General features: G+C 33.2%; 2 protein-coding genes and 1 long non-coding RNA gene across 4 annotated transcripts in view; 1 reads left to right on the forward strand and 2 right to left on the reverse strand.

Moving 5' to 3' along the window:
* The window catches only part of LOC149374027 (N(G),N(G)-dimethylarginine dimethylaminohydrolase 1), a 257,232-nt gene extending 245,784 nt beyond the window's left edge, over nucleotides 1-11,448 (reverse strand). For both annotated transcript variants that reach the window (XM_089595014.1, XM_089595015.1), the window contains exon 1: nucleotides 11,037-11,448. In XM_089595014.1, coding sequence (XP_089451140.1) covers nucleotides 11,037-11,297 — 261 coding nt within the window. In that variant the 5' untranslated portion in view covers nucleotides 11,298-11,448. The remainder of the gene's footprint in view (nucleotides 1-11,036) is intronic.
* Nucleotides 11,449-14,999: 3,551 nt separating this feature from the next.
* On the reverse strand, nucleotides 15,000-15,651 carry LOC149374028 (uncharacterized). The gene is made up of 3 exons (XR_016293217.1): nucleotides 15,635-15,651; nucleotides 15,370-15,516; nucleotides 15,000-15,293 (listed from the first exon to the last, which is right to left on the reverse strand). It is a non-coding gene; the product is annotated as an uncharacterized LOC149374028 (long non-coding RNA).
* A 1,886-nt stretch (nucleotides 15,652-17,537) lies between these two features.
* On the forward strand, nucleotides 17,538-22,795 carry LOC149374029 (uncharacterized). The gene is made up of 3 exons (XM_089595017.1): nucleotides 17,538-17,810; nucleotides 17,905-18,142; nucleotides 22,740-22,795. Exons 1-3 carry the CDS (start codon nucleotides 17,677-17,679, stop codon nucleotides 22,755-22,757), a joined length of 390 nt encoding a protein of 129 aa, XP_089451143.1. The 5' UTR covers nucleotides 17,538-17,676; the 3' UTR covers nucleotides 22,758-22,795.
* Nucleotides 22,796-25,449: the final 2,654 nt, after the last annotated feature.

Raw genomic sequence — 25,449 nt, forward strand, 5'->3', positions numbered from 1 at the left:
AAGTATATCTATATAGGCATGACAGAAAAAGCGTTACGATTTGAAAATTTTCACTGCCCAAGCGGAAAGTCCAAACTTCGTGTAAAATGTTTTCACATCAAAAAATAAAAGCGCTAATTGCAAGATTACCCAGGGGGCTGATTGGTCACTTGATTTTGATTATAATTAGTAAAGCATTATTTAACAATAGAAGCGCGAATCAGTAAGTAACACGAGACGTTGACAGATTGCTAAAATGGATAATAGAAAAACAATAAGTAACATAGGTGCTAATCACCAGAAAATCTGGCAAGTCTATTGGCCGCACCTAATAGGTTAAAATAAAAAGAACGAAACAAATAACACAAATGCCAATTACGGGCTAATCTGTGGCGCTCACTGGCCTCTTAACAATATAATATAAGTGCTAATCACTAATAAACCCAGGGTGCTTACTGGCTCTTATGTATATTATTTAGTAAAGCATGAATAAACAACAAAAGCGTTAATTATCAGGTAGGATGGGGTAGAACCAATCATCAGGTAACCCAGGTTGTTTACTGACTGCTTAAAAAAGTAATGATAAAACAATAAATAACAGGGCCTATAATTGGATAACCTAGAGTGCTTGTTCCACACTTTATTAATTAATTAAGCACGGCCTGGTAATTTTCTTATATTGTACATTATTTATTTCTTGACTTATAAATTTTCAACTTAACTCTCTTAATTATCTGGTAATTTAGAGCTTGTGTTATTGATTAATGCTTTATCAATTTTCTCCTTTTTTGACAAGAGCCCGTAACACTATTCCGCAACCCACGATTTCATGTTGGATTTTTTATCGACTCGGATAGGGACTTATAGAGTTGTTAGTAATGAGAACAGGATATAAGTGTGAGAAGAGAGTTAAATTTTTATTGATAGCGCCGTTACCTTAATTACACAATTGTGTTATTAGTCACCTAGTGACCCAGGGTGCTAACTATCCACTCTGATAAATAATTATATCTTAAATAACTCAAGTAACTATGAACCGAAGACCCAGGGTGCTCACTGGCTACTCTGATAAATAATAACGCAAGCTACTATCACCTGATGACTTGGGGCGCTGACTGACCACTCTATTGAATAGTAAATTATTCAATAACACACGCGCCTATTACCCAATGAGCTGGGGCGCTTACTGGTCACACTGAAAAATAATAAATTATTAACTAATAACACAAGCACTTATCACCCAATCACTAGGGGCGCTTACTGTCCGCTCTAATAAATAATTAAATCTTAAATAATAACGCAAGCGACTATCACCCTATAATAAGATTAGATGAGCCCGTAACCTTACTATTTCAACTTCTAATGTGTCATAGATCATCATAATTAATGATAACTTTAATTGAAATGTTTTTATACTACTTGTCAAAACTAACTGCAAAACAGCTCTGAAAGGGAGTTTTAACTATTGACCGGAAGAGAGCGAGTGGTTATGTTTTGCATGTTACTTCACTTTGAATGAGCCGCTCCCGCAATAAATTTTATGGAGTCACTTTAGTAAGTAAAAGTTCGTAGTAGGCTTCAGTCATGTGTAAGAAGCACATCAGCACATAGTCAATGTCTGATAACACATCTGGTGAAATGATGTACCTCATGAAATTTTTATCGTTCCCGAGCATTTAAGGTGTGGAAAAGATTTTTAATGTATAATCATCCTATAATTCAGCAGTTTTTTTTTGTTTTCCTAGCTTCTCCTTTAAGTAAACTAAAAGGTACTTTATTTTTACAATGCGTATAGTTAAAATATTTTAAATAGAAAGGTTTGTTTGATTTTCTAGCCTCAACATTTTTTCTGAATTATTACAATCCGAATTAAAATTTTTTAGCATTAAAACTTCTTTCGATTCTCTTCAATCTCATTATTTCTTTGTATACTTGCTGGTGGTTATTTAACTTCGATTTTTATTTTTAAATTATATTGTTCTTTTTATTTCGTTGGTGATTACTTACAGTTTATCTTTGAGTTTGGATTTCGGCATCAAAATGCCAAAATCGAGATTGTCTTGCAAAACAACTACCGCAAGATCAGGGCATCTAGATGACTGAACGAAAGTTTAGATGATCGTGAAACTCGAAATTCTTAAATGAGAATAGTAGCTGCTAATAGATGTGCTAGGGAGATTTCTTTTATTCTTTTATTCGAAAAATGCGTGTGTTACAGCAACGAGTACGGTCCTCTTCTCAAAGATATCGTTAGTTATCAGTGAAAATTAACCACCCTTTAGGGCCAACAATTATTTTATGGCACAAGGAACGAACGGTACTTCTAAGAATAATTATATATTCTTTTCACTTTTTACAGCTTTCTATTTGACAAAATAAACTGCATAGATTCCGAACAAATATGTTTTTAATAAGAAGATTTTTGTTCTGAGAAGTGTCAGGAATAGACGTAAAATTTTCAACTGAAAACGTTGTACAATACGTGTCTCAACACACTGTGGTGTTTCATCGAGTGAGTCTCAGGCGAAACCGAAACGGAGGGCCGCTATTCTTAAATAAAATAAGATAGTCAGCGTAAAAAATTTTCTCACGCAGATCGAGCAGGCTCTAAAAAATTTCAGCTTCCATCAGTCAGGGACAAAATTTTTATTACAAGTGTTTGTCGATTACGGCCCTTAAAATGTGCGAGTTTTATTAAAATGGTCTATATTTTCCTATTGATTAACAAAATATGAGATAATTAAGTTACTGGATTAAACTTCTAAGTTTGCAAGGTCATTGAGTCGAATAATTTTGGCTCAAGTTGTTGGGTTATAACATTTTTTTACTACACTGGGCCGAAAGAAACTTTCATCCTGCTTCATCGAACAAAAATTTTTTCTCCCGACGCAGGATTGGTGTAAAATCGTATTTAACTCACGATAAAAAACGAAGAATCCCTAAGACCACATGTTTATTCGTTAAGACGTAACGGTTACGTGCACAATTTTGAAGCAGTGCCAATTAGGGAAAAACGAGAACTATTCCCTATCTCAAGTCATGACGTCAATCATGTTTGATTGTTTTGTCCGTTGATTTTGAATTAAAGAAAATCGTAGTCACTTTTTGGGAGATCATGAGTACTCTCGATGAATTTAGTAACAATCACCGGCTAAATGCAGCGCGTCTGTATTAATTAATAAGTAGTTCATTTTTAGATCAAAATGTTTCGCGTCGTAATATATCGTCCTTTGGTTCAGATGGCACGAATACAATGATGGGTGCACATAATTCCGTTCGGTCAAATTTTGAGCGGGATAATCCCGAGATTATTATCGTTAAATGCGCCAGTCATGCATTGCACTTGTGTAGTGAAAAAACTACCCAAAGATATCGCGGCCATGTGCTCTGCGATACGTTCCCATTTTAGCCAATCTCCTCTTCAGCAGCATACACTTGTAAAATTTCAAAGTTTGTTAGACGCTGAAATTGATAAACTTTTAAGACCGTGTGTTACGTGTTGGCTGTCTCTCGAAACCTGTGATACCAGATTGTTGGAACAATGGGATCCTTTAACGTTGTACTTCATCGATGCTTATTATATTCAGATATATTATATAGATAGTGCCGGTCCTATTGTTAATTTTTCCAATTCAAAGTCCCATAACTGTTACATCTTATTTTTAAAGCAGATTTTAAATAAAATTAATATCGTAAGTAAATTTTTTCAGAGAGAAGATATACTTTTACACAAAATGAAGAGGGTCTTTAGAATGTTGTTCAAGCAAACTGCGGTACTTTATCGTAATGACGCTTACGTAGCTGAAAACTTCCCGACATTTATAAATCACAAATAAAGATCACTTTGTCGGTGTTGAAAATGTTCATTTAGGCAACGCTGCTAATAATGTTATAAACGCCCCAGATACACCGGATTTTGATACGAATAGACTGATAGAATTAGATTTCACACCATTGAAAAAAAAATTAATTTCTATGAGCAAATAAAAAATTGGATTAGCAAGATGAAAGTGATAGAAATTGCTGCAACCAAAAACGAACCTCTGAATTTGTCAGCAAAGTGCCCAAAAAAAATGGTAAAAGTGCCAAAATCACCTAAATCACGAATAAATCGAAAACAGTAATAGATGGAAAAAAAAATTGAATACAAAAAAGATGCGCCTTTCCAAGCCGCACAAAAGTAGCCTTGTTGAAATTAATTTCATTAAATAGTTTTTTTTTGCAAATTACAAAAAACCGCAAATTTGGCCATTTTTTGAAAAATTCATAGCTCAGTCCCATTTAGATAAGAAGAGCTGAAAATTTGATACAATGTTCCTTTCGTAGTCCTTAACATATGCTCCAAATTTCAAGATGATACAATTAATAGTTTTTGCAAACCGTCAAAATGGCCGTAAGTGGTCTCAAAACTTTTTTAGAGCCATTTTACGAAGGGACCATTTTTTCTTCAACACAACGGCTTACAAAAACTGTTAATTGTATCATCTTGAAATTTAGAGCATATGTTAAGGACTACGAAAGGAACATTGTATCAAATTTTCAGCTCTTCTTATCTAAATGGGACTGAGCTATGAATTTTTAAAAAAATGGCCAAATTTGGGGTTTTTTGTAATTTGCAAAAAAAAACTATTTAATGAAATTAATTTCAACAAGGCTACTTTTGTGCGGCTTGGAAAGGCGCATCTTTTTTGTATTCAATTTTTTTTCCATCTATTACTGTTTTCGATTTATTCGTAATTTAGGTGATTTTGGCACTTTTACCAATTTTTCTGGGCACTTTGCTGACAAATTCAGAGGTTCGTTTTTGGTTGCAGCAATTTCTACCACTTTCATCTTGCTAATCAAATTTTTTATTTGCTTATAGGAATTAATTTTTTGAAAAGTCTAATTCTATCAGTCTACAATGCTAAACTTAGAGTGAAAAACAATTCCCTTAATTTTTTACGAACATTATGGATGCTAATGAAAAATCGGTTTAATAACTTTAAAAATAATTACTAAGACGCATTAGAATGTATCGATCCAGCAAACGCATTGTCTCCAGATTATTGTCGAAACAATACTGGTTGCATAGTTTATGTTGTAAATAAAGTTCGAGTTTTCATAACTAACGAAAACGAATGGTATCATTGACGGATGAAATGAATTAATTATTATTGAGGATTTAGATGATAACTTCAAAGATCCTGGTATCAAAATAAGTCAATTTTCTTTTGGAATTTATAACTACGTAAATCCAGCAGGACAGCATTCACTACGTATTAATTATTAGTACGTAAAAGTATTAATTACGTATAAATTAGACACGCTAGAATAATGTTTGTCATTCTACTACCTCGTAGAATATTGTAGTATTTAAACTATAAATACATGAATGTGACCAAGTAATCCTTGTTAATGATTGTGTATGTTAAATCGTTGCAATATTAAGTTGCGACCACACTACTACAAAACTGAGCTTCAGATTGCATCAAAGTAGATTCTTCGACTATTTCTCAATAACATTTACACAGTTAAGACTTTTGGTAAAATTAAACTTCATCAAAGAATAATAAAATTTACTAAGTAGATTATTACAGGGTTTGAAGCTTGATTCAAATTAGCATAAAAATATAACACTTATAATATAAACTAGCTCAGTCAAAAATTTATAGCTATGAATATGCCTATAATTGATAGCTATAATTATAGCTATAACTACCTATAAAACAGCTTTAATAATGTATAAAATTCAGCTATAAATATAGCTATAAACTACAGCTGTAAATTTTTCACAAATAATGAATAAAAATTAGTTTAAAATCAGATTTTTTCAACATACATCGATCAGTACAGATGGTATCATCCGCATGATAACAGTAAAACTAGGGACCTAAAGTATTTTTGAATAAGTAGAAAAAAAAACTAGAAATCATATACAATTTCAAGTTTTTTAAAAATTGTTTAAAAATACTTTAGGCCCTCAGTGTTACTGTTATCACACGGATGATACCGTCTTTACTGATCGATATATGTTTAAAAAATCTGATTTTAAACTAATTTTTATTCAAAATTTGTGAAAAATTTACAGCTGTACTTTATAGCTATATTATTAGCTGAATTTTATACATCATTATAGCTGTTTTATAGGTAGTTGTAGCTATAATTATAGCTAGAATTTATAGGTATAGTTACAGCTACAAATTTTTAACTGAGAGTAACTAAAAGATTCATTGTAAGACGAAGATAGTATCCAACGTAAACAAATCGATTTACAATGTCTTTCCGCATATGACACTGACGTCCGGAATATCCCGGGAACGAAATTAAAAAATTAAATTAATCACTATAAAACAAGGCGCAGTTGTTACAAAACAACTAAAAACAGTACTAGAGTCTGCCAATAATTTATATATATATATATATATATATATATATATATATATATAAAAGTCGTAAAAAAGTTTATTTTCTATGATTATACTCAAACCTAAAATTATCATACATATGCCTATGCTAGCTTTCCTGCTCATTCCGACTTCTGGCTTGCGTAACTAAAAAACCAGGTCGAAGGCCCCACTTACAACGTTACAGATTGTTTATTATTATTATAAAAACAATATACTAAAATTAAAATATCCAGGAGACATTGACAGGGAGTGGGATTTTCTATCAATTTTCCATTATACGTATAGGGCCAAATCAACCAAGTTTGGACTTCTGGCTTTTATAACTCGAAATCCAAGGCAAAGGCCCCGCTGAAAACAAAAAAATTTGATGATTATGATATAAACAATAAATTAAAATTAAAACATCCGGGAAACGTCGACAGGGCAGGTGATTTTCTATTTATTTTCCACCACTCGAATAGCGCGAAATCAACCAAGTTCGGACTTCTGCCTTTCATAACTCGAAATCCAGAACAAAGGCCCGGCTGAAAAAAAAAAAATTTTGCTTATTATTCTATAAACAAAGAATCAAAAATAGAAATATCCCCAAAAAATTGACATGGCAGGTGATTTTTTATCAATTTTCCACCACTCAAATAGAGTGAAACCCACCAAGTTTGGATTTCTGGCTTTCATAACTTGAAATCCAGAACGAAGGCCCCGCTTAAATTACCACAGATTGTTTATTATTATAAGAACAATAGATTAAGATAAAAATATCAACAACAAAAATCGAGCGGACGTGTACTTTACGACTCCTTTCGAGAAGTTAGCTTTAGAATCCGTAAATGTTGCCAACATAATATGGCGCGGGAATTTCAAAATTACCTACGTTGAAAATTCAAGTATAAATATATGGTCGGCAACTTTTTTATCGGTACTTGATAGGATTTGTTTATTTGTTCAACCGTCATTTGTACATATGGTGTGTGAAGTGAAAATTTGAATCTTCCGCTTATAGTACAACTATTAATTTTCCCTGGCGCTGTCATATTTACAGGTGTAGTTTCTCTTGAGTTACTTATTTAGATTTAAATTTTCCGCGTTGGTAATTTTAAATTTCCCCCGCTATGTTACGTTGGCAGCACTGCGAATTCTAAAGCTAACTTCTCGGAGGGGGTCGTAAACTACACTTTTACCAACAATCGACAGGGCACATAAGTTTTCAGCGATTTTCCATGATACGCGTACATCGGAAACGACCGAATTGCGACTTTCGGCTTTCATAACTCGAAAACCAAATCGAAGGCTCTGCTGAAAACCATACAGACTTTATTATTGTATAAATAATCAATCAAGATTAAAATATCTATAAAAAAATCGACAGGGCAAAATAAACAATCTGTATCGTTTTCAGCAGAGTCTTCGATTTGGTCTTCGAGTTATGAAAGCCAGAAGTCGCAATTTGGTCGTTTCCATTATGTGCGTATGGATGGGTTGGCCACGTGATTCACAAATTTTGTAATTTACAATGATTTACATCTTTTTAATCGCAAAAAAAAATAAGATTCACAAATATTCACTAGTGATTTGAATCTTGTGAATAACGTGGACAGCTTCTCGGTGCGTATGATAAATAATCACTGAAAACTTATCCACCCTGTCGATTTTTTATGGATATTTTCATTTTAATTAATTCTTTTTAAAATAATAAACAATATGTAGTAATTTTAGCGGGGCCTTAGTTCAGGATTTCGAGTTATGAAAGCCAGAAGTCAGAACTTGGTTGATTTCGCACTATTCGGCTGGTGAAAGATCGATAGAAAATCACCCGCCCTGTCGATTTCTTTCAGATATTTTAAACTTGATTAATTATTTATGTAATAATAAACAATTTGTATCATTTTCAGCAGGGCCTTCATTTTGGTTTTCGAGTTATGAAAGCCAGAAGTTGCAATTTAGTCGTTCCCGGATATACATGTATGATGGAAAATCACTGAAAACTTTTTCACCCTTTCGTTTTTTCTGGGATTTTTTAAATTTTAATTAATATTTCATATAAAAATAAACAATATTTGTTGTTTTAACTGGGGCCTTCGAACTGGTTTGTTAATTATGAAAGCCAACAGTCGCAATTTGGTCGATTCCGTTTTACGTGTATGATGGAAAATCACTGAAAACTTACTCGCTCTGTCGATTTTTTTCTTTTAAATTTCAATTTTAATTTAATGTTTGTATGATAATGCACAATGTGTGGTAATTGTAGCGGGTCTTGCTTTTGAATGTCGAGTTATGAAAGCCAGAATTCCGAACTTGGTTGATTTCGCTCTATGCAGGTGGTGGAAAATCGATAAAATATCACCCGCCCTGTTAATTTATTTCAATTTTGATTCATTGTTTATGTACCAATAAACAATATGTATCCTTTTCAGCGGGGTCAACGTTCTGGATTTCGAGTTATGATGGCCTTAAGTCGCAATTTGGTCGTTACCGATATCCGCACCTGATGGAAAATCGCTGAAAACTTACCCATCCTGTCGATTTTTTTGGATATTTTTGTTTTCATTTATTGTTCCTATAATAATACCCAATGTCTGGTAATTTTAGCGAGGTCTTCGTTCTGGATTTCGAGTTAAGAAAGCCAGAAGCCACGATTTAGTCATCTTCGATACATGTGTATGATGGAAAATCACTAAAAACTTACCCTGTCAAGTTTTTTGGATATATTCATTTTAATTTATTATTTTTGTAGTAATAAGCAATAAATGGTAATTTTGGGGGGGCTTTTGTTTTGGATTTCGAATTATAGAAGCCAGAAGTCCGAACTTGGTTGATTCGCGCTATTTGGGAGGTAGAAAATCGACAGAAAATCACCTGTGCTGTCGATTTTTGCCGGATATTTTAATTTCTATTTTTTGTTTATATCATAATAATCAAATTTTTTCGTTTTCAGCGAGGCCTTTGCTTTGGATTATGAAAGCCAGAAGTCTAAACTTGATTTATTTTGCCCTATGTATATAACGGAAAATTGATATAAAACCACCTGCCGTGTCTATTTTTTTAAATATTTTTATTTAAATTTTTTGTTTACAACATAGTAAACAATGTGCTGTATTTTTAGCAGGAGCTTCTCTTTGGATTTCAAGTTATGAAAACCAGAAGTCCGAACTTGGTTGATTTTGCTTTGTGTATAATGGAAAATCGATCGTAAATCACCTGCCCTGTCGATTTTGTCCAAAAGTTGCCTTTTGCATGTATTGTTTCTATAATAATAAACAATCTGTACGGTTTTCAGCGGGGCCTTTGACCTGGTTTTTTAGTTACGCAAGCCAGAAGTCGGAACGAGTAGGAAAGCTAGCGTCGGCACACGTCAGAATTTTGGGTTCGGTATAATCATGAAAAATTAACCTTTTCACGACTCATATATATTGTTGGCAGTCTTCCATGCTACTCTTGGGTGTTTTGCTTTGTTCAAAGTAATTAATTTAATTTTTAAATTTCGTTCCTGGAATATTTCGAACATTAGTGTCATATTCTCATGTCATACTCGTTCTGTAAGCACTGGCCGCTCAGTCAAAAATTATTAGCTATTATTTTAACTATAAATTATAGCTGTATTAACAGCTACAATCAGCTACAATAATAGCTATAATTTACTACAAAGTAGCTATAATCGTGTACAAATAACAACTACAAAAAGAAGTAGCTGTTTACAGCTATAAATTTCTGGCGAATTTTATTATTAACAGAATTTATTCAATTATCTCATTTTTTGTAAGGTATGTCAGCCATGGAAGCTGATATTATCCGTACAATAACACTAAAAGTAGGGGGTTCAAGTATTTTTAAACAATAAACGAAAAAACAAAAAAATGTTACTGTTAAAATTTTTTTCGTTTAATCTTCAAAAATACTTGAACCCCCCACTTTTAGTGTTATTATATGGATAATATCACCTTATAAGTCTGATATACTTTAAAAAAAAAAAGATTATTGAATAAATAACCATTGACTAAAAATTTTTTTAAATAAATTCTGTTAATAATAAAATTCGCTAGAAATTTATAGCTGTAAACAGCTACTTTTTATAGTTGTTATTTGTACATGATTATCGCTACTTTGTAGTCAATTATAGCTATTATTGTTGCTGATTGTAGCTGTTAATACAGCTATAATTTATAGTTAAAATAATAGCTAAAAATTTTTGACTGAGCGTTTAATCTAAGTATTTAGATAATGCGTAGATAACTTATTAATGGGAGAGATACCATGTCATACTTTTCCTCTTGAACTTAAATGTCATCTAGGATACTAAGAGACTTGAAGAGTAACTGCTAGAGCTTACGGAACGCTCTCTCTGCAAGGACATTTGTCCATCATTCATATAAAACCGTGTAAGGGTTTAGGTTATATTTTTCGAACTTAACTTACAAACAAACAAGTGAATCCTTTTCCTACGAAATATGTGGAAAATTTCATATGATTGCTGAATTTTTACTGGAATAAGACAATGTGGCTTAGTATTAATAAGTGCAGAATACAAGGATTGTACCGGAAGTGTCAGAATTGACGTTCACGCAATCCGTATTTCTAGTTCAATTCTGTAGATGTATGATCGCAGCCCTAGTTAGCGAATAATTAAATATAATAGGACAATGATCACAATGGTAACCAAGAAAAAAAGAACACCTCCTTTAGACGGCTAGGCTCGCTGGGCCGAGCGATAAGAGCGACACCGTTGCAAACTATGGCGAGGTCCTCAACAAAGCAGCAGAGGGGTGAAGCTTCATCAGGTGGCATCTCGACAACGTCAACGCCAAGCTCACGCAGTAGCTGTGCTAGAATTTGATGCTGTTTGCGAGCTTCCGCAAGTTGAAGATTAGCTTGAGTACAAGAATACAATGACTGAGGCACCCGACAAAGCACCGCGTGCGTGTAACGCGTTGACATTTTTTGGCCTAGCTTTACCCTATACAGCCAACCAGCAGAACCCTTTGATCAGAAGCTGCACTCACTGTTGTGAATTTTACTTTTACAGAATAGACTTATAGGGTACAAGAATATTGTTCGACGTTTCCTGTTTTCCTGCATCAGTATGTCAAACAACTGACTAAGGGCCAATGTACGATACAGTACATACGTACATCTTAACACTACACCGTGCAGCCTTAGGCCGCAGTTACATGGTGCGCAATAGAGCGAGCAGGATAGGACTTTCTCCATTAGGCTGCAGGCTGCAGTGCCATCGTATGAAATAGAGCTTTGCAATAGACTGTCCGTAATAGAAACAGCCAATCAGAGCTATTGCGGAGGTTTCTATTTCGGAGAGGCAATAGCTCTGATTGGCTGCTTCTATTGCGGAGCTCTATTTCGTACCATGGGACTGCAGCCTAAGCGGCTGTATTAGTCTATTGCGCTGCGCAATAGGGCTATCCTGCAGCGCAAAAGAATTAACACAGCCGCTTATGGAGGAATTCCTATCCTGCTCGCTCTATTGCGCTCAATGTGACTGCGGACAAAGCGGCTGTGTTAAGTCTATTGCGCCGCGCAATAGGGCTATTAGACCAACCGAGAAACTTCTGAATAAGAAAGTTGTTGGAGAAGAAGGTGTTTTTTACGTTTAATGTAAATTGACCTGCTGATTACGATAAAAGTAAATAAAAAAATTTTTCGAGTGGTGGATCAATGTTAAAATCGCATTTGAAATTTTATTTCGCTCATATCTCAGTAACATAAGATTTATAGTAAAAATATAAATAATAGCGCATAGAGCAAAAAATTTCCTATCGATTTGGTCTATTTAAATTTATTTAGACAAGCACAAAATTTCGAGAAAAAAATTTGAAAAGAAGATTTTGTACTTAACTTATAAGAGTAAGTGAGACAGAGAGAGCGACCGAGTCCCCTGCACTGCAGTGTCCCCCACTACTCCACCGACAGTAGCAGCGAAGGAGAGAGAGAACCAGAGATAATGTGAGTGTTTGTAAGTGTGGCTGCTGCACACGTACACACACATCAACACGGCTTATCCAACGGTGAAAGAAGCACCAACTCACTCAATCCACTGAAATATCGTTTAAAGCTTCTTGTATGCCTATACAGATTTTTTAGACGACCGGCTCACATGTTTTTAAAGTAGCCACAAAAAATTTGTAATGGAAACTGTTTTTTCCTTCATATATGGATTTTTTTCCCGATTTTGATATTTTCCTGTCAATTAAGCATAAGCTTAGTATGAAATTTTTTTAATGAAAATCCGTTTTTTTCATCATTTACTATTTTTATTGACTACATATTATTTTGAAAATTGTACATAAGATAAAGTTTGAATGGACAAAAGTATCTTTTTATGAAATAAACTCATGAAAAGTCACTGAAAATCAAAATAATTTTGAACAGGTAAAAATGAAATATTTATATAGAATTTTAAAAGATGCACAGCTTGATGTATTTCGGAATTTTGAATACTCTATGCTCAACATTATATAAAAATGCAACGATACAATAAATTATAACGCGTACGAAAACTATTATTTTGTTTTTCAAAAATCAAAACTTGAGATTTCAGCATGATCTAGTTCAATTTGTATATATTTATGGAACCATTATGAATAAACAGTACTTTTTGCCTTGCACTGCCCTGTAAATAATCTCTGCTCATCATTGGCTGGCTGCACGGGTGCGATTTGAAACCGGCAAGACTCGATGCTTTTAAATATCCTGAAGAGAAAAAAAGGACTTTTACTCGTCCGTATTATTTTGTAGAATTGTAAATTTTCGGTTAAGAAAATGGAAAAACGTTTCAATGAATGCTAAAATAATTATTATTTATACATAAGTGTACTGGCTAATAAACTACAATTCTTAATTATTTCTAAAGATGATATATGAAAACATGAAAAAAAAAATTGACAGTCGCAATCGATTTTTTTCTTGCGCGTTTTAACCAAAATTTTATGTAACGTAACCAACTTTTTCAATGATTGTGGATTGATTTGAAAATTTCCAGTTTTTTTAAATTTTCTGCAGAAAAATATTTTCAACATAGTTCTTAGGCCCAAATTATGAGTATGTTTTTTTTATAATGGTGAGAATATTATATAATTAGTTTGTTGTGCAATACCTCGTGTTTAAAATTTTGTGTCGAAAAGTTTTGTGAAAAAATCGTTTAGTGCAATGCAATACACATAAATCCTGGCCAGGTCATTTTTTGCAACAGTTGTATCAGCGCATTTTTTTTGGCTTTGTTGGAGAGAATTTCACACGCTAACTTTTTCGACGGGTTGATGCAAGGAGGTCGATTGATCTTAAAAGCTGAAAAGCTAATATGGCTTTTCTGAAAGTATTACAGAAGTAATTCTACATAGAATTCCGACATTTTTTTTCAGGTGGGATGCTATTGCGCTGTTTTCTATTTCGCTGCATCAGGGGGCTTATGTTCACATGAAGCGCAATAGATCTGCCTCTACTTTTGCCTCGCTGAGACCTAGCTAGGCTAGCTAGGCTGCGTAGGCAGAGATGAGTAGAGAGATTGCTAACGCCAATGCTACGGCGTGAGACAACTTTTTTCCACTGATCGGGGAGACCCGCCGCGGCCAGCCGTCGAACCAAGGCGCACATTTTTCGAGAGTGCGAGAGTCGTTCAGTCGTATCGAAGAAATTACATATTTGATCAACACAATAAGTATAGCTGCTATACCTAAAATTTTTTTAAAACAAAAGACGGACAATAAATGTTTAGGGAGTTTTATGTAAGTTTTCTTGTGCCTCCGAAGATTATAATTATTGTATAGATAAATAAAAATATCGATTAGAACAGCTTAATCATTTCTTGGAAAAAAAAAAAAAATCAATGAAAATTATGTATAAGGATTTTTTCTCTCTTACTTTCTTTGGATTTTTAAATGTAAGAATTATACTCATATCCTAAGAAACTATTTTATTATTATGAAATTCCGAAATGGCCATGCTAACGATAAGTATCAGCTTATGAAATTATTTAATGTAATTAGTATTAAAAAAATGTATTTCGATGTATAGGGAAAAAAGGGTTTGTTAATATTATTTATAAAACATAAATAAAACATAAATAAAAAGAAAATAAACTAGAATGATGAATCACGTTAAAAAAAAAAATTTGCCAACAGTTGGAATCGATCCTCAGATAGCAAAACGAGAACAGTAGTGGCATAAGCCCTTACTACCTTAGCTATCGAAACTTTGAGGGTAGGAGATCTTAAAGTCACATATGTTCATCGATAACCTTCGGGGCTTGTCCTACAGTTCATAACAATTATGATGAGGAAAAATAATTAACCAGTGGTTATAGCTGAACTGTTATCCTTAAAAAAATTAAGCTGATCATTTTTTCAAAATAATACTAGATTTCAAATTAAGTATTAACGTACGGAAAAAAAAAAATGTTTTGATATCAAATTCTGTGCATATAATTATATGAGCATTTTGTTTCACGATTTAATCGAATGTAAGATTGATAGATATCATTCAAGCAAGAGCGAGAGAGTAAGAGTCAGTTAAATATATATAGCATATACTCGGTTGCAGTCAAAAGAGAAAAACTCGTGTCGTCGCTTGCTTTGGCTGTGCGCTCAGATATATAGCTATAGTCAACATTTCCACTCCTCTCCTCGTAGGCACACATTCGGTACGTCCGTAGCAGCACTCTCCAATTGACTTCTCTGCCTTCTTATGACAGTCAACACGTCAGGCAGCTCAGGTCTGCCATCGCTCAAACTTCTCTCATGTCGAACTTGCTACCACAATAACCACTGCTGATGCTGGACAGTGTTTGGTTTGAATTAGGAATTTTTAAAAATGAGATCTGGAAGGGATAAATTATTAGGAACTGTTGCTGGCTGTACTGCAGTGATAAGTATGTGATAAACAGATCCCTTATCTACATTTGTTTCATCGCAAGCTCGAATACTGTAAATGAAAGAAGATAATCAATTTCCAACAATTGCTTCAACTTTAATTGTTTTAACAATATCGACGTTCTTACCTTGTGTAATGAACACCTTCTGGCAGTGAACCAGCATCCATCCTAATGCCTAGGGCACTTTTGACATGTGCATCAAATCAACGTGGGTTGGAAAATTAACCCAAACCAGAGTAAATGCATTATTCAAAATGATTTTCAAGGAGGCATCTGCAACGTAAAGCAACAATTCGTATTATAATTTAACAAAGCTTTTCTAAACATTTGGATGTAATATTGCAAGTGTCTTTAAATCACTAAGCTAAATTACTTTAAAATAGAAACATACTCAAAATACGCACCTGCTTCGTCAATAGCAATCTGCAATCTATTTGAATGCACTCGTCTGCTGAAACGGTAGGGACTTTTCCGCGACCTCGGGCTTGGGCATGTCTGATCAAACTAGGCCTTACTCTACTGAAAAAACTAGGCACGCATGATGAGTCTGATTGATTACTTCTAGTTGGCCCCGGGGGTGGCGCTGGCAAGCGCTCGGGGCCAAAATCTTAGGACTGAAGACCAACACTGGACTCGTATCGAAGAGCGTGCGGCATGCGCCTACAAGAGAAAAGTGGATTTGTGTAGAAACGAGCATATAGGCGTACATTTTGGAAACATGTAAAAGGGGTATACTGCATGTGTGCCTAGGAGGAAAGGAGCGGAAATTTCAACTGTAGCTATATATCTGAGCGCACAGCCAAAGCAAGCGACGACACGAGTTCTTCTCTTTTGACTGCAACCGAATATATGCTATATATATTTAAATGACTCTTGCTCTTTCGCTCTTGTTTGAATGTTATCTATCAATCTTACATTCGATTCAATCGTGGAACTTAATGCTCATAATTATATGCACCGAATTTTATATCAAAACATTTTTTTTATTTTTTCCGTACGTTTATACTTAATTTGACATCTAGTATTATTTTGAGAAAATGTTCAGAAATTTTTTTAAAGATGGCAGTTCAGCTATAACCACTGGTTTATTATTCTTCCTCATCGAAATTGTTATGAACTGTATGGCCATTTCGTAATTTCATAATAAAAAATCATTTCTTAGGATTAGAGTATAATTTTTACATTCAAAACTCCCAAGAAATTATTAACATCCAAAGTAAAAGAAAAAAAATTCTCATACATAATTTTTATTAATTTTTTTTTTCTTTTTTTTTTTTTTCCTAAGAAATGATTAAGCTGTTCCAATCAATATTTTTATCTAATTATATGTCTATGTTCCCATTTCGACATCTGCTAGATCTTATGAAGCAGCAAAAATAATTCACAAAAATTATGCTTACATGGGATCACCTGTATCTATTACACCGTGGCCCTGGCGCCCTGGCTCATTCCTGCTGTTATTCCTCTCATTCCCGTTATTTACTTATTTTTTACTCTTGTTCCCGCTATTTTCTTATTATTTGCTCTTATCGCATTTGCGTGCGAAGTGCAAACCCGAATAGAAATTGAAAAAGGCCAAAAATCGGCCCGAAGCTTGGCTGCCACATCGCTCGCCCTCCGGCCCTCCCGCCTTGGCCGCAGCTTGGCACCTGACTTGGCCTCCAGACAGTCCAGACCCTCCAGGCCTCCAGTGGGTTTGTAATACGGCGCTGACTTAGGCACAGCCTGGTCTAACTTGGCATAGCTTTTGCCCAGGGGCTCTATCACGGCTTTTGATGTCTCGCAAAAGTCAGTATTTTTTTCCATAATTTAAATAAAATTATGGTTGAGCGCATGCGCAGTCTAAGAATCATCGAAAAAAATGTTAGATATCGAAAGCCGTGATAAACCCCCAGGGGCTCTATCACGACTTTCGATATCTTGCAAAAGTCAGTATTTTTTTTGATAATTTACATGAAATTGTAATTGTGCGTATGTGCAGTAAAAGAATTATCGAAAAAAATACTGACTTTTGCGAGACATCGAAGGTCGTGATAGAGCCCCTGGGGCAGGCATGGCAATGCACTCTGCAGAGAAGTACTACACCTACACCTCAATGTTAAGGTGTACACCTATGGATGAGTACACCTATAGTCGAGGTGTACTTGCTTGGTGGGCACATATAACTATACGTATGTGTGCATACTAAGTATTACCTTCTGTGTACACCAGCCAGCAGTATAAATAGTTGTTTACTTTTTACTTTAGCACACAAAATCATATTATTTTGATATACCTCTTGATTAATAAACGTTGATTGACCACATGTAATCATTAATTAGTGTCATTAACCAAGAGATTTATTCTTCAAGACTTAATTCATCTTCCTCTGATTGTTATTGTTTACTACAATTTACTGGGTTATTGAGGTTATTTGTGAAGTAAAAAAAAGTAATGGGTAAAGAACATAGAGAGTGGCATGGATTTACTCAAGTAGAAGGTAAAGACAATATCATAACACATGCCAAATGCCACAAGTGCTTAAAACTTTTAAGGAAACGGGTTGCGAAGTCTTTAAAAAAGCACAGGTACGTTTTTTTCTTTCATTAATATTCCTATTTTTAATTTGTCATATATACCTTAGATTTTGTCTAATTATCTAATTGACTTGTTGTTTTACAGAGAAAATTTTCAAAGTCCAACAAAGCAAAAAACTCATGATGACAATTCTTCAAGCAAAGAGACTACTCCGCAAGAACCTCATGATGATCTTGGTGAGGGTGATGTTGACGATTCTGAATCTCCAGAAGTTAATATACTTACGGATTCTGTGGATGATTATTTACATCCAGATTTAGACGCTCCAGAGTTTGTTATTGAAGAAGAGCTGGCAGACAGCAGCATTGAGTCAAGTTTACAGGTACATCTTTGAAAATTTTTATTTCTCTTCTAGTTGTGAACTTAATGTGCTATGTTGTGGTTGACATCTAATAACATTCTATTTTAAATCTCAAACCTTTTCCAATTTTGATATGGTTCTTTTTGAATGTTTCACATATTATGTACTTTAATTAGTGGATATATCTTTAAATACATGTGTAAGTTACAAAAAAAAATAAATAAAGTCTAAATTTGAGACAGTTCATGAAACTTATTATCATGATAATAACTAATAAAAACACTTAATTGGGTCTACATTTAAGACTAAAATGATATTAATCATTTAATCATTATCTATATAATATACTATGCATTGAAAAATATACCTATTAAAGGTTTAAAGTGTAGATTGTTATTATTTTACGTTATAAAAAAAAATTCCAGATGACACGTCAGGTGATGTTAGCTGATACGTAGTCTTATTGAAAAGTCCGTCGAGTCTAACGGCATCCTTTTTAATTGATTTTTTTCCACAAAGTTTAAAAAAAGTCTATCAATACAAAGGCAGCACCGAACAGAGCCACAGCAAATGACATTAACGTATTACAAGTTATTATATTTTACAAGTTATCATTTGTTAAAAAAGTAATCTATTGAATTAAAGTAATTGGTTCTGTTGGTAATACGTTGCATATAACTTATTATTGAAAATCAAATTATTTTATATAGAATTAATTATACTTAAATTATCTGACATCTTAAATAAAATTTGATTAATTAAGAAATGGTGGCTTATGAAAGGATCATACCTCAATCTTTCTTGTTGTGGACCAACAAGTTGAGTTCTTATTTTATATTTTAAGTGTCATCAGAATGATGACAAAACTGTACAAATAGTTTTGATACGCTCGAATGTTTCAATAATTAACTTTACCGGACCATTAAAGATTTCCAGATACTAATTACACAGGTCCACAAAAAAAAGTGTCAGGGTACTTTTACCAAACCTACCTTAGTCTATGTTTTTAGGTCACTGAAACCGAACCCGACGTTAGAATCATCCCAGCACTTAGAGATTCTGTGAAACCTAGCCTCAAAACCTCGAAAAATCGAATATCTTAGGTTTTTCCACAAAATTCTATAAAATTATGCAACCCATCGCCGTTATAACTAAATATTTTTAGCAAGTAAGCTTTCAAACGCAAGCCAACGCGGGAATGATCGTTTGTTGAACCAGAAAAGCTCGTATAACCTAACCTCAAACTCCCAAAAATTCTGCAACTTAAGCTTTCTTTTGAAATTTCGTAAACTTCTGGACTCATTAGATATATAATTGAAGATGTAAAATAGAGTCGCTTGAAACATAAGCCAGCAGCCCTAAAATTATTCCGTGTTACAAAAAATGTAGCATAACAACATTATACTATGGAAAATTATGTAAATACACATTTTAAAAAGTATATTGTTCGTGCTTTATTCCATTCCATGTATTTTACACGTGGATTCCAGGTACAATCTACGTGGACATCTCCACGTGGAACTCTGCAACGGAACCTATTACATGCATCATGGTATGCGTAATACAATAGGATTCCGTTGAAGAACTGACATTCTCGATTATTTTAGGTTTGAAGTTAATGTATTTGAGCTTCAATTGTTCAAAGAGCTATCCTGAGATCGTTGGCAAGTGTTTTGAAGTAAGTCTGTCAGAGAATTCTGATTAGAAGTGCCGTTGGAAGCAGAAGTTTACAGAATTACGAAAAAAAACTCTCGCTATTGGGTATTAAAAATCTTAGGTTAGGTTATTTAAGCTTTGGTGTATCACGGAATGATCTTAGGGCTGCTGGCTTATGTTTCAATCGTAAGCTGTTAAGCGACTCTATTTTACATCTTCAATTATATATCTAATGAGTGCAGAAGTTTACGAAATTTCAAAAGAAAGCTTGAGTCATGACTTTGAAGTTCGCAACGTTGTATGCAACGAAAACTGAAGAAATTTTTTTTTTCAAATTATCAAGTTTTGACTATTGCAAACGCTTCTAATACATATAAGAAGCATTCCCAAAAAAATTTGCATTTGAGCAAAAAATAAACATCGTTTCGGCTCAAAAACGCTCTAAATAAGTAACTAAAGACCCACAGAAACATCTCCAAGAGAAAAACAACATATTAGGCGCTTCATTTTAGCCCAAACCATAACCTTAAGTAAAACAATATAGAAAAGTGTCTTAAATTAACCTTAAAAATGACTTAAAGTAGTAATTTCAAATTTGAACAAGGACAATAAGGATATATTTAATAAAAACCTCATACCGATCGGTCCTTACTACCAATATATGACATAGATTCAAGAAATTCATATTGAACTAAAAAGTTTTTATTAATAAAGTCAATTACGTTCGTAACTGTCCGTCATAGACTCAGGAGTTCATGAGGTGGTAGCAAAAATTGAACCCTTCTGTCTGCGCCACTGGAATTTCACTAAAAAAAATTCCTTACTACCCTTAACACTCAGGCACACATTTCTGATCACTTTTGGAGGGCCAGAAACATAACCTCAATTTGGAAAAAATTCCGAAATCGAAAATATCACGATAACCGTGGCTTAAAAAATTTATATCTCGGCTTGGGCCACTAGAATCAAGTTCAAATAAACATAGTTGACTTTCTAGGAGTGTAGACTACGTTTTAACGTAAATTTCAGAGGCCGGAATCGATATGGCTTTGATTGATTGCTCATTTAAGTCGCTCGCCTCATGAACGGGTGGTAGGAAAAATCATCCCAGTTTTTCTGGGACACTAGGATTTCAATAAAAAGAATTTCTAACAATTCTTAACACTCAAGCACCCATATCTGATCACTTTTCGAGGGCCAGAAACATAACCTCAATTTGGAAAAAATTCCCTAATCGAAAATATCACGATAAGCGTGGCTTAAAAAAATTATATCTCGGCTTGGGCCACTAGAATCAAGTTCAAATAAACATAGTTGACTTTCTAGGAGTGTAGACTACGTTTTAACGTAAATTTCAGAGGCCGGAATCGATATGGCTTTGATTGATTGCGCGTTTAAGTCGCTCACCTCATGAACGGGTGGTAGAAAAAATCATCCCAGTTTTTCTGGGCCACTGGGATTTCAATAATAAAAAATTTCTCACAATTCTTTACACTCGAAAACTCATATCTGATCACTTTTTAAGGGCCGAAACCATAACCTCAATTTGAAAAAAATTCCTTAATTAAAAATAACACGATATGCGTGGCTTAAAAATGTATCTCTTAGCATGGGCCACTAGAATTAGGTAATAATGAAAATAGTTAACTTCCTACGTGTATAAACAACGATTTAAAGCAATCTTTAGAGGCCGGAATCGATATGGCTTTGATTGATTGCGTGTTTAAGTCGCTCGCCTCATGAACGGGTGGTAGAAAAAATCATCCCAGTTTTTCTGGGCCACTGGGATTTCAATAAAAAAAATTTCTAACTATTCTTAACACTCAAGCACCCATATCTGATCACTTTTCGAGGGCCAGAAACATAACCTCAATTTGGAAAAAATTCTCTAAGCGAAAATATCACGATAAGCGTGGCTTAAGCAATTTATATCTCGGCTTGGGCCACTAGAATCAAGTACAAATAAAAATAGTTAACTTTCTAGGAGTGTAAACTACGTTTCAAAGTAAATTTCACAGGCCGGAATCGATATGGCTTTGATTGATTGCGCATTTAAGTCGCTCGCCTCATGAACGGGTGGTAGAAAAAATCATCCCAGTTTTTCTGGGCCACTGGGATTTCAATAATAAAAAATTTCTCACAATTCTTTACACTCGAAAACTCATATCTGATCACTTTTTAAGAGCCAGAATCATAACCTCAATTTGGAAAAAATGTATATATCATGAAGGTGAGGAAGCGATTTAAAGTACATGCACAAAAACGTCTATTTTTTGACGCGCGTGCACGTGTGTATGTGTACATGTAAGTAAATATGAATGCATGTAATCAGTAACATCTGATTATTCTAATTATCAAATTTAATACAATGTGCGTATTTGTTTGGTTGTTACATCATGGTGCACGCTGGAAAAAATAATTTTTATTCCATCGATTAGATTGTTTTTGAAGTTATACGTCTATAGGCACGTACTACACTACAGAGTTAACTAACGATTTCAGATTTGTTATCTTTAGAACATATACTGGAAATGAATTTCTCATTTAACTTTCCTCCTACTCCCCCCTACACCTAACCTCTTTCCGCCACGCTGCGCTGCGCCATTAAAGTGTATATGTGAAAAAAGTAAATTTTGATCTTTATATAATTTTAATTGTTTGTTCTTTGACAAATTTTCCTTAAAAAAAAAAAAAAAAGAAAAAAAAAACCATTTCCTCAAGAATCAAACCGGTAACCTTCTGCACACGAGCCGAGTATTTCACCCACACTGATATGAGCAGTCCCGACAGAAGGGGACCTCTTAATTAATTATTCTAATAGTGGGGACTTGTAACTTAGCTTTATTTGGAATATTTACATACTGTTTGTTAATTAAATTGGCTGAATTATGAAATGTATTCGTTACTGAATTATTCATTAAATTATATACATTTTTTTTTAATTCTACAAACCATTTTTCAGGTAATCCCTACTGTTTAAGGAGGCTCCCTCGTGCAGATATGTCAACTCACGTCGCACTATGTTCTGAAATGATGAAATCAAAGGTAGGTTTGTTATTAATCTAATATCTTCAGATAGGAATAAGATAGAGGTCTGTTTTTTTTATTTTGTAGGTAATCGAATTCCGGACATAGAAAAAATAAAGTAAAGTCGTACGGGTGTCAACCTAACCTCAAAAAAAATGTAAAAGCCATATTTTTCGTTTAAACTTATAAAACTGGTTGAATTTTATAAATATTTTTTCTTAATACGACGTAAAAAAAAGTTTTGAAGCTCATTCCGTGCAAAATATGTCATAACAATCTAATGTGGACAATTTTTTAATTGTAAAGATTTTGGTTTCATACCTGCGTGTCGAAAGCAATTTTGCGATCGGTCTTTCTACCAATTCCTAAATTCTAACAAGGCTGAAATTGTGCACTTACCCCTGATTCTGATGATAATACAATTTAGAGTATTTAATATTATGGTACATCCAATATGGCTGCCATAACAAAATGGCCAACCACTTTTTTCTTCGGAATACCCTTGTCATGGATATCAAATGAAAGGGTATTTCGAGTAGGATTATTTTTATCATAATTAATTCAATTGAGGATTGTTTTTATCATCAACTTACTTAATACTTGCCAACATTTTTAATTTAAGAGTTTAACTAGGAAAACCTGTTGATATAGTTGCAAAAAAAGAATTAATTTGCTGAACTCGAAATTTTTCTTTATGTTTTGCAGTTTATAAAAAAGATTATAAAATAATAGAAAGTATAAAACAAACATTCTAGCTCTTTCTTAGTGGCATAAAGAGTTAATAAGTATTCTTATAATCTGATTCACCCGTATGTAACTGTATGAATCAAAAATATCTTGTAGGTCTTGTATTTGGAATCTTCAATATGTATGTATGTATACATGTATGTATGTATGTATGTATGTATGTTTGAACAAAAAAATGGTAAATCACCTCATCTCATACGGTTTGTATGATAAAAGCAGATAATACAAAGGTTTTTGACGTATAATGCGATTATTTATACAAACTTTTTCAAAATTCGAGTGGAAATCATAAACAACAAATTTGCAGTTGATTGCAATGCAAAGAAGTTCTTTTCATTATTGTATGAATTTAAAGCGAATTGCTGTTACAATATTTAATTTTTCATTCATTCAATATTAGTTTAGCACGCAAGTTATCAATATTAATAATTAACATTGACTACATTTATTAATTGCTACTACTACTAAATGAATAAATTTATAAATTGTTTACATAATTATCTTCTACTACAATGTATTTGAATTGATATAATGAAATACTTTTTCAATTAAAATATTAATGATACAGCTTTTCCGCAAATCAAATCAACTTGGGAATTTAATTTTTTTTTTCTCTATTTTAAATGACCCGCAATTTTAATGCGAGTAGCGTTACATGAAAACTACCCTTTAGCTCTTTTACAAGTTCTGTCGAAAGGTGTGTATATAATCATGTATAAATAATTTTACCTGTAAAATGAAGACGGATGGATATAATTAATTGTAATAACGATTTTTTATATTATGACCTGTAACTTAATCACGCATCGTCTTGTTGAGAGTACATCGACGTGTACATAAACAAGTGTAAAATCTATTTATTTATGAAATAAAAATTAAAAAGTTTTTGAAAGAATTGTAGAACCCCTTAATAAGAATATAAATTATATTTTCAGATCACAAAAAAAAATGACGATTCCGGAGATAGTGAAGATGATGAATTTTAAAATCATTGTCTTTGAACAACTGACTACTAAATGAGAGAAAAAAATATTATTTCTCATCAAAATATGTGACTTGTTAATGATATATGTTTAATTGTACATAATTTTTTAATTTCTTATTAGTGTAACTTGAAAATGAAACGAAAATTTAAGTTATTCTTAAAACAAGAAGTGTATATTCCATGATTATCCCATAAAATTGTACAGTAGATGTTATTTAGTGAGAGTGGGCATTAAATGTTTCATGAATAATTCTTATACATACATATGTTCATACATACATACATATTGAAGATTCAAAATACAGGACCTACAAGATATTTTTGATTTATACAGTTACATACGGGTGACTCAGATTATAAGAATACTTATTAACTCTTTATGCCACTAAGTAAGAGTTAGAATGTTTGTCTTATACTTTCTATTATTTTATAATCTTTTTTATAAACTGCAAAACATAAAGAAAAATTTCGAGTTCAGCAAATTAGTTCTTTTTTTGCAACTGTATCAACAGGTTTTCCTAGTTAAACTCTTAAATTAAAAATGTTGGCAAGTATTAAGTAAGTTGATGATAAAAACAATCCTCAATTGAATTAATTATGATAAAAATAATCCTACTCGTAATACCCTTTCATTTAATATCCATGACAAGGGTATTCCGAAGAAAAAAGCGGTCGGCCATTTTGTTATGGCAGCCATATTGGATGTACCATAATATTAAATACTCTAAATTGTATTATCATCAGAATCAGGGGTAAGTGCACAATTTTAGCCTTGTTAGAATTTAGGAATTGGTAGAAAGATCGATCGCAAAATTGCTTTCGACAGGCAGGTATGAAACCAAAAACTTTACAATTAAGAAATTGTCCACATTAGATTGTTATGACATATTTTGCACGGAATGAGCTTCAAAAC

Source organism: Copidosoma floridanum, unplaced genomic scaffold, assembly GCF_036245765.1.
Source record: "Copidosoma floridanum isolate Cflo_tuat_1 unplaced genomic scaffold, Cflo_Japanese_pri ptg000023l, whole genome shotgun sequence".
NCBI classification, from domain to species: Eukaryota; Metazoa; Arthropoda; class Insecta; order Hymenoptera; family Encyrtidae; genus Copidosoma; species Copidosoma floridanum.

What these genes read in the sequence shown, in the direction of transcription:
- LOC149374029 (XM_089595017.1), top strand. Translation starts at nt 17,677, where the DNA reads ATGGGTAAAGAACATAGAGAGTGGCATGGATTTACTCAAGTAGAAGGT. An exon ending in AAGTCTTTAAAAAAGCACAG is followed by an intron (nt 17,811 to 17,904) that starts GTACGTTTTTTT and finishes GTTGTTTTACAG; the next exon opens with AGAAAATTTTCAAAGTCCAA.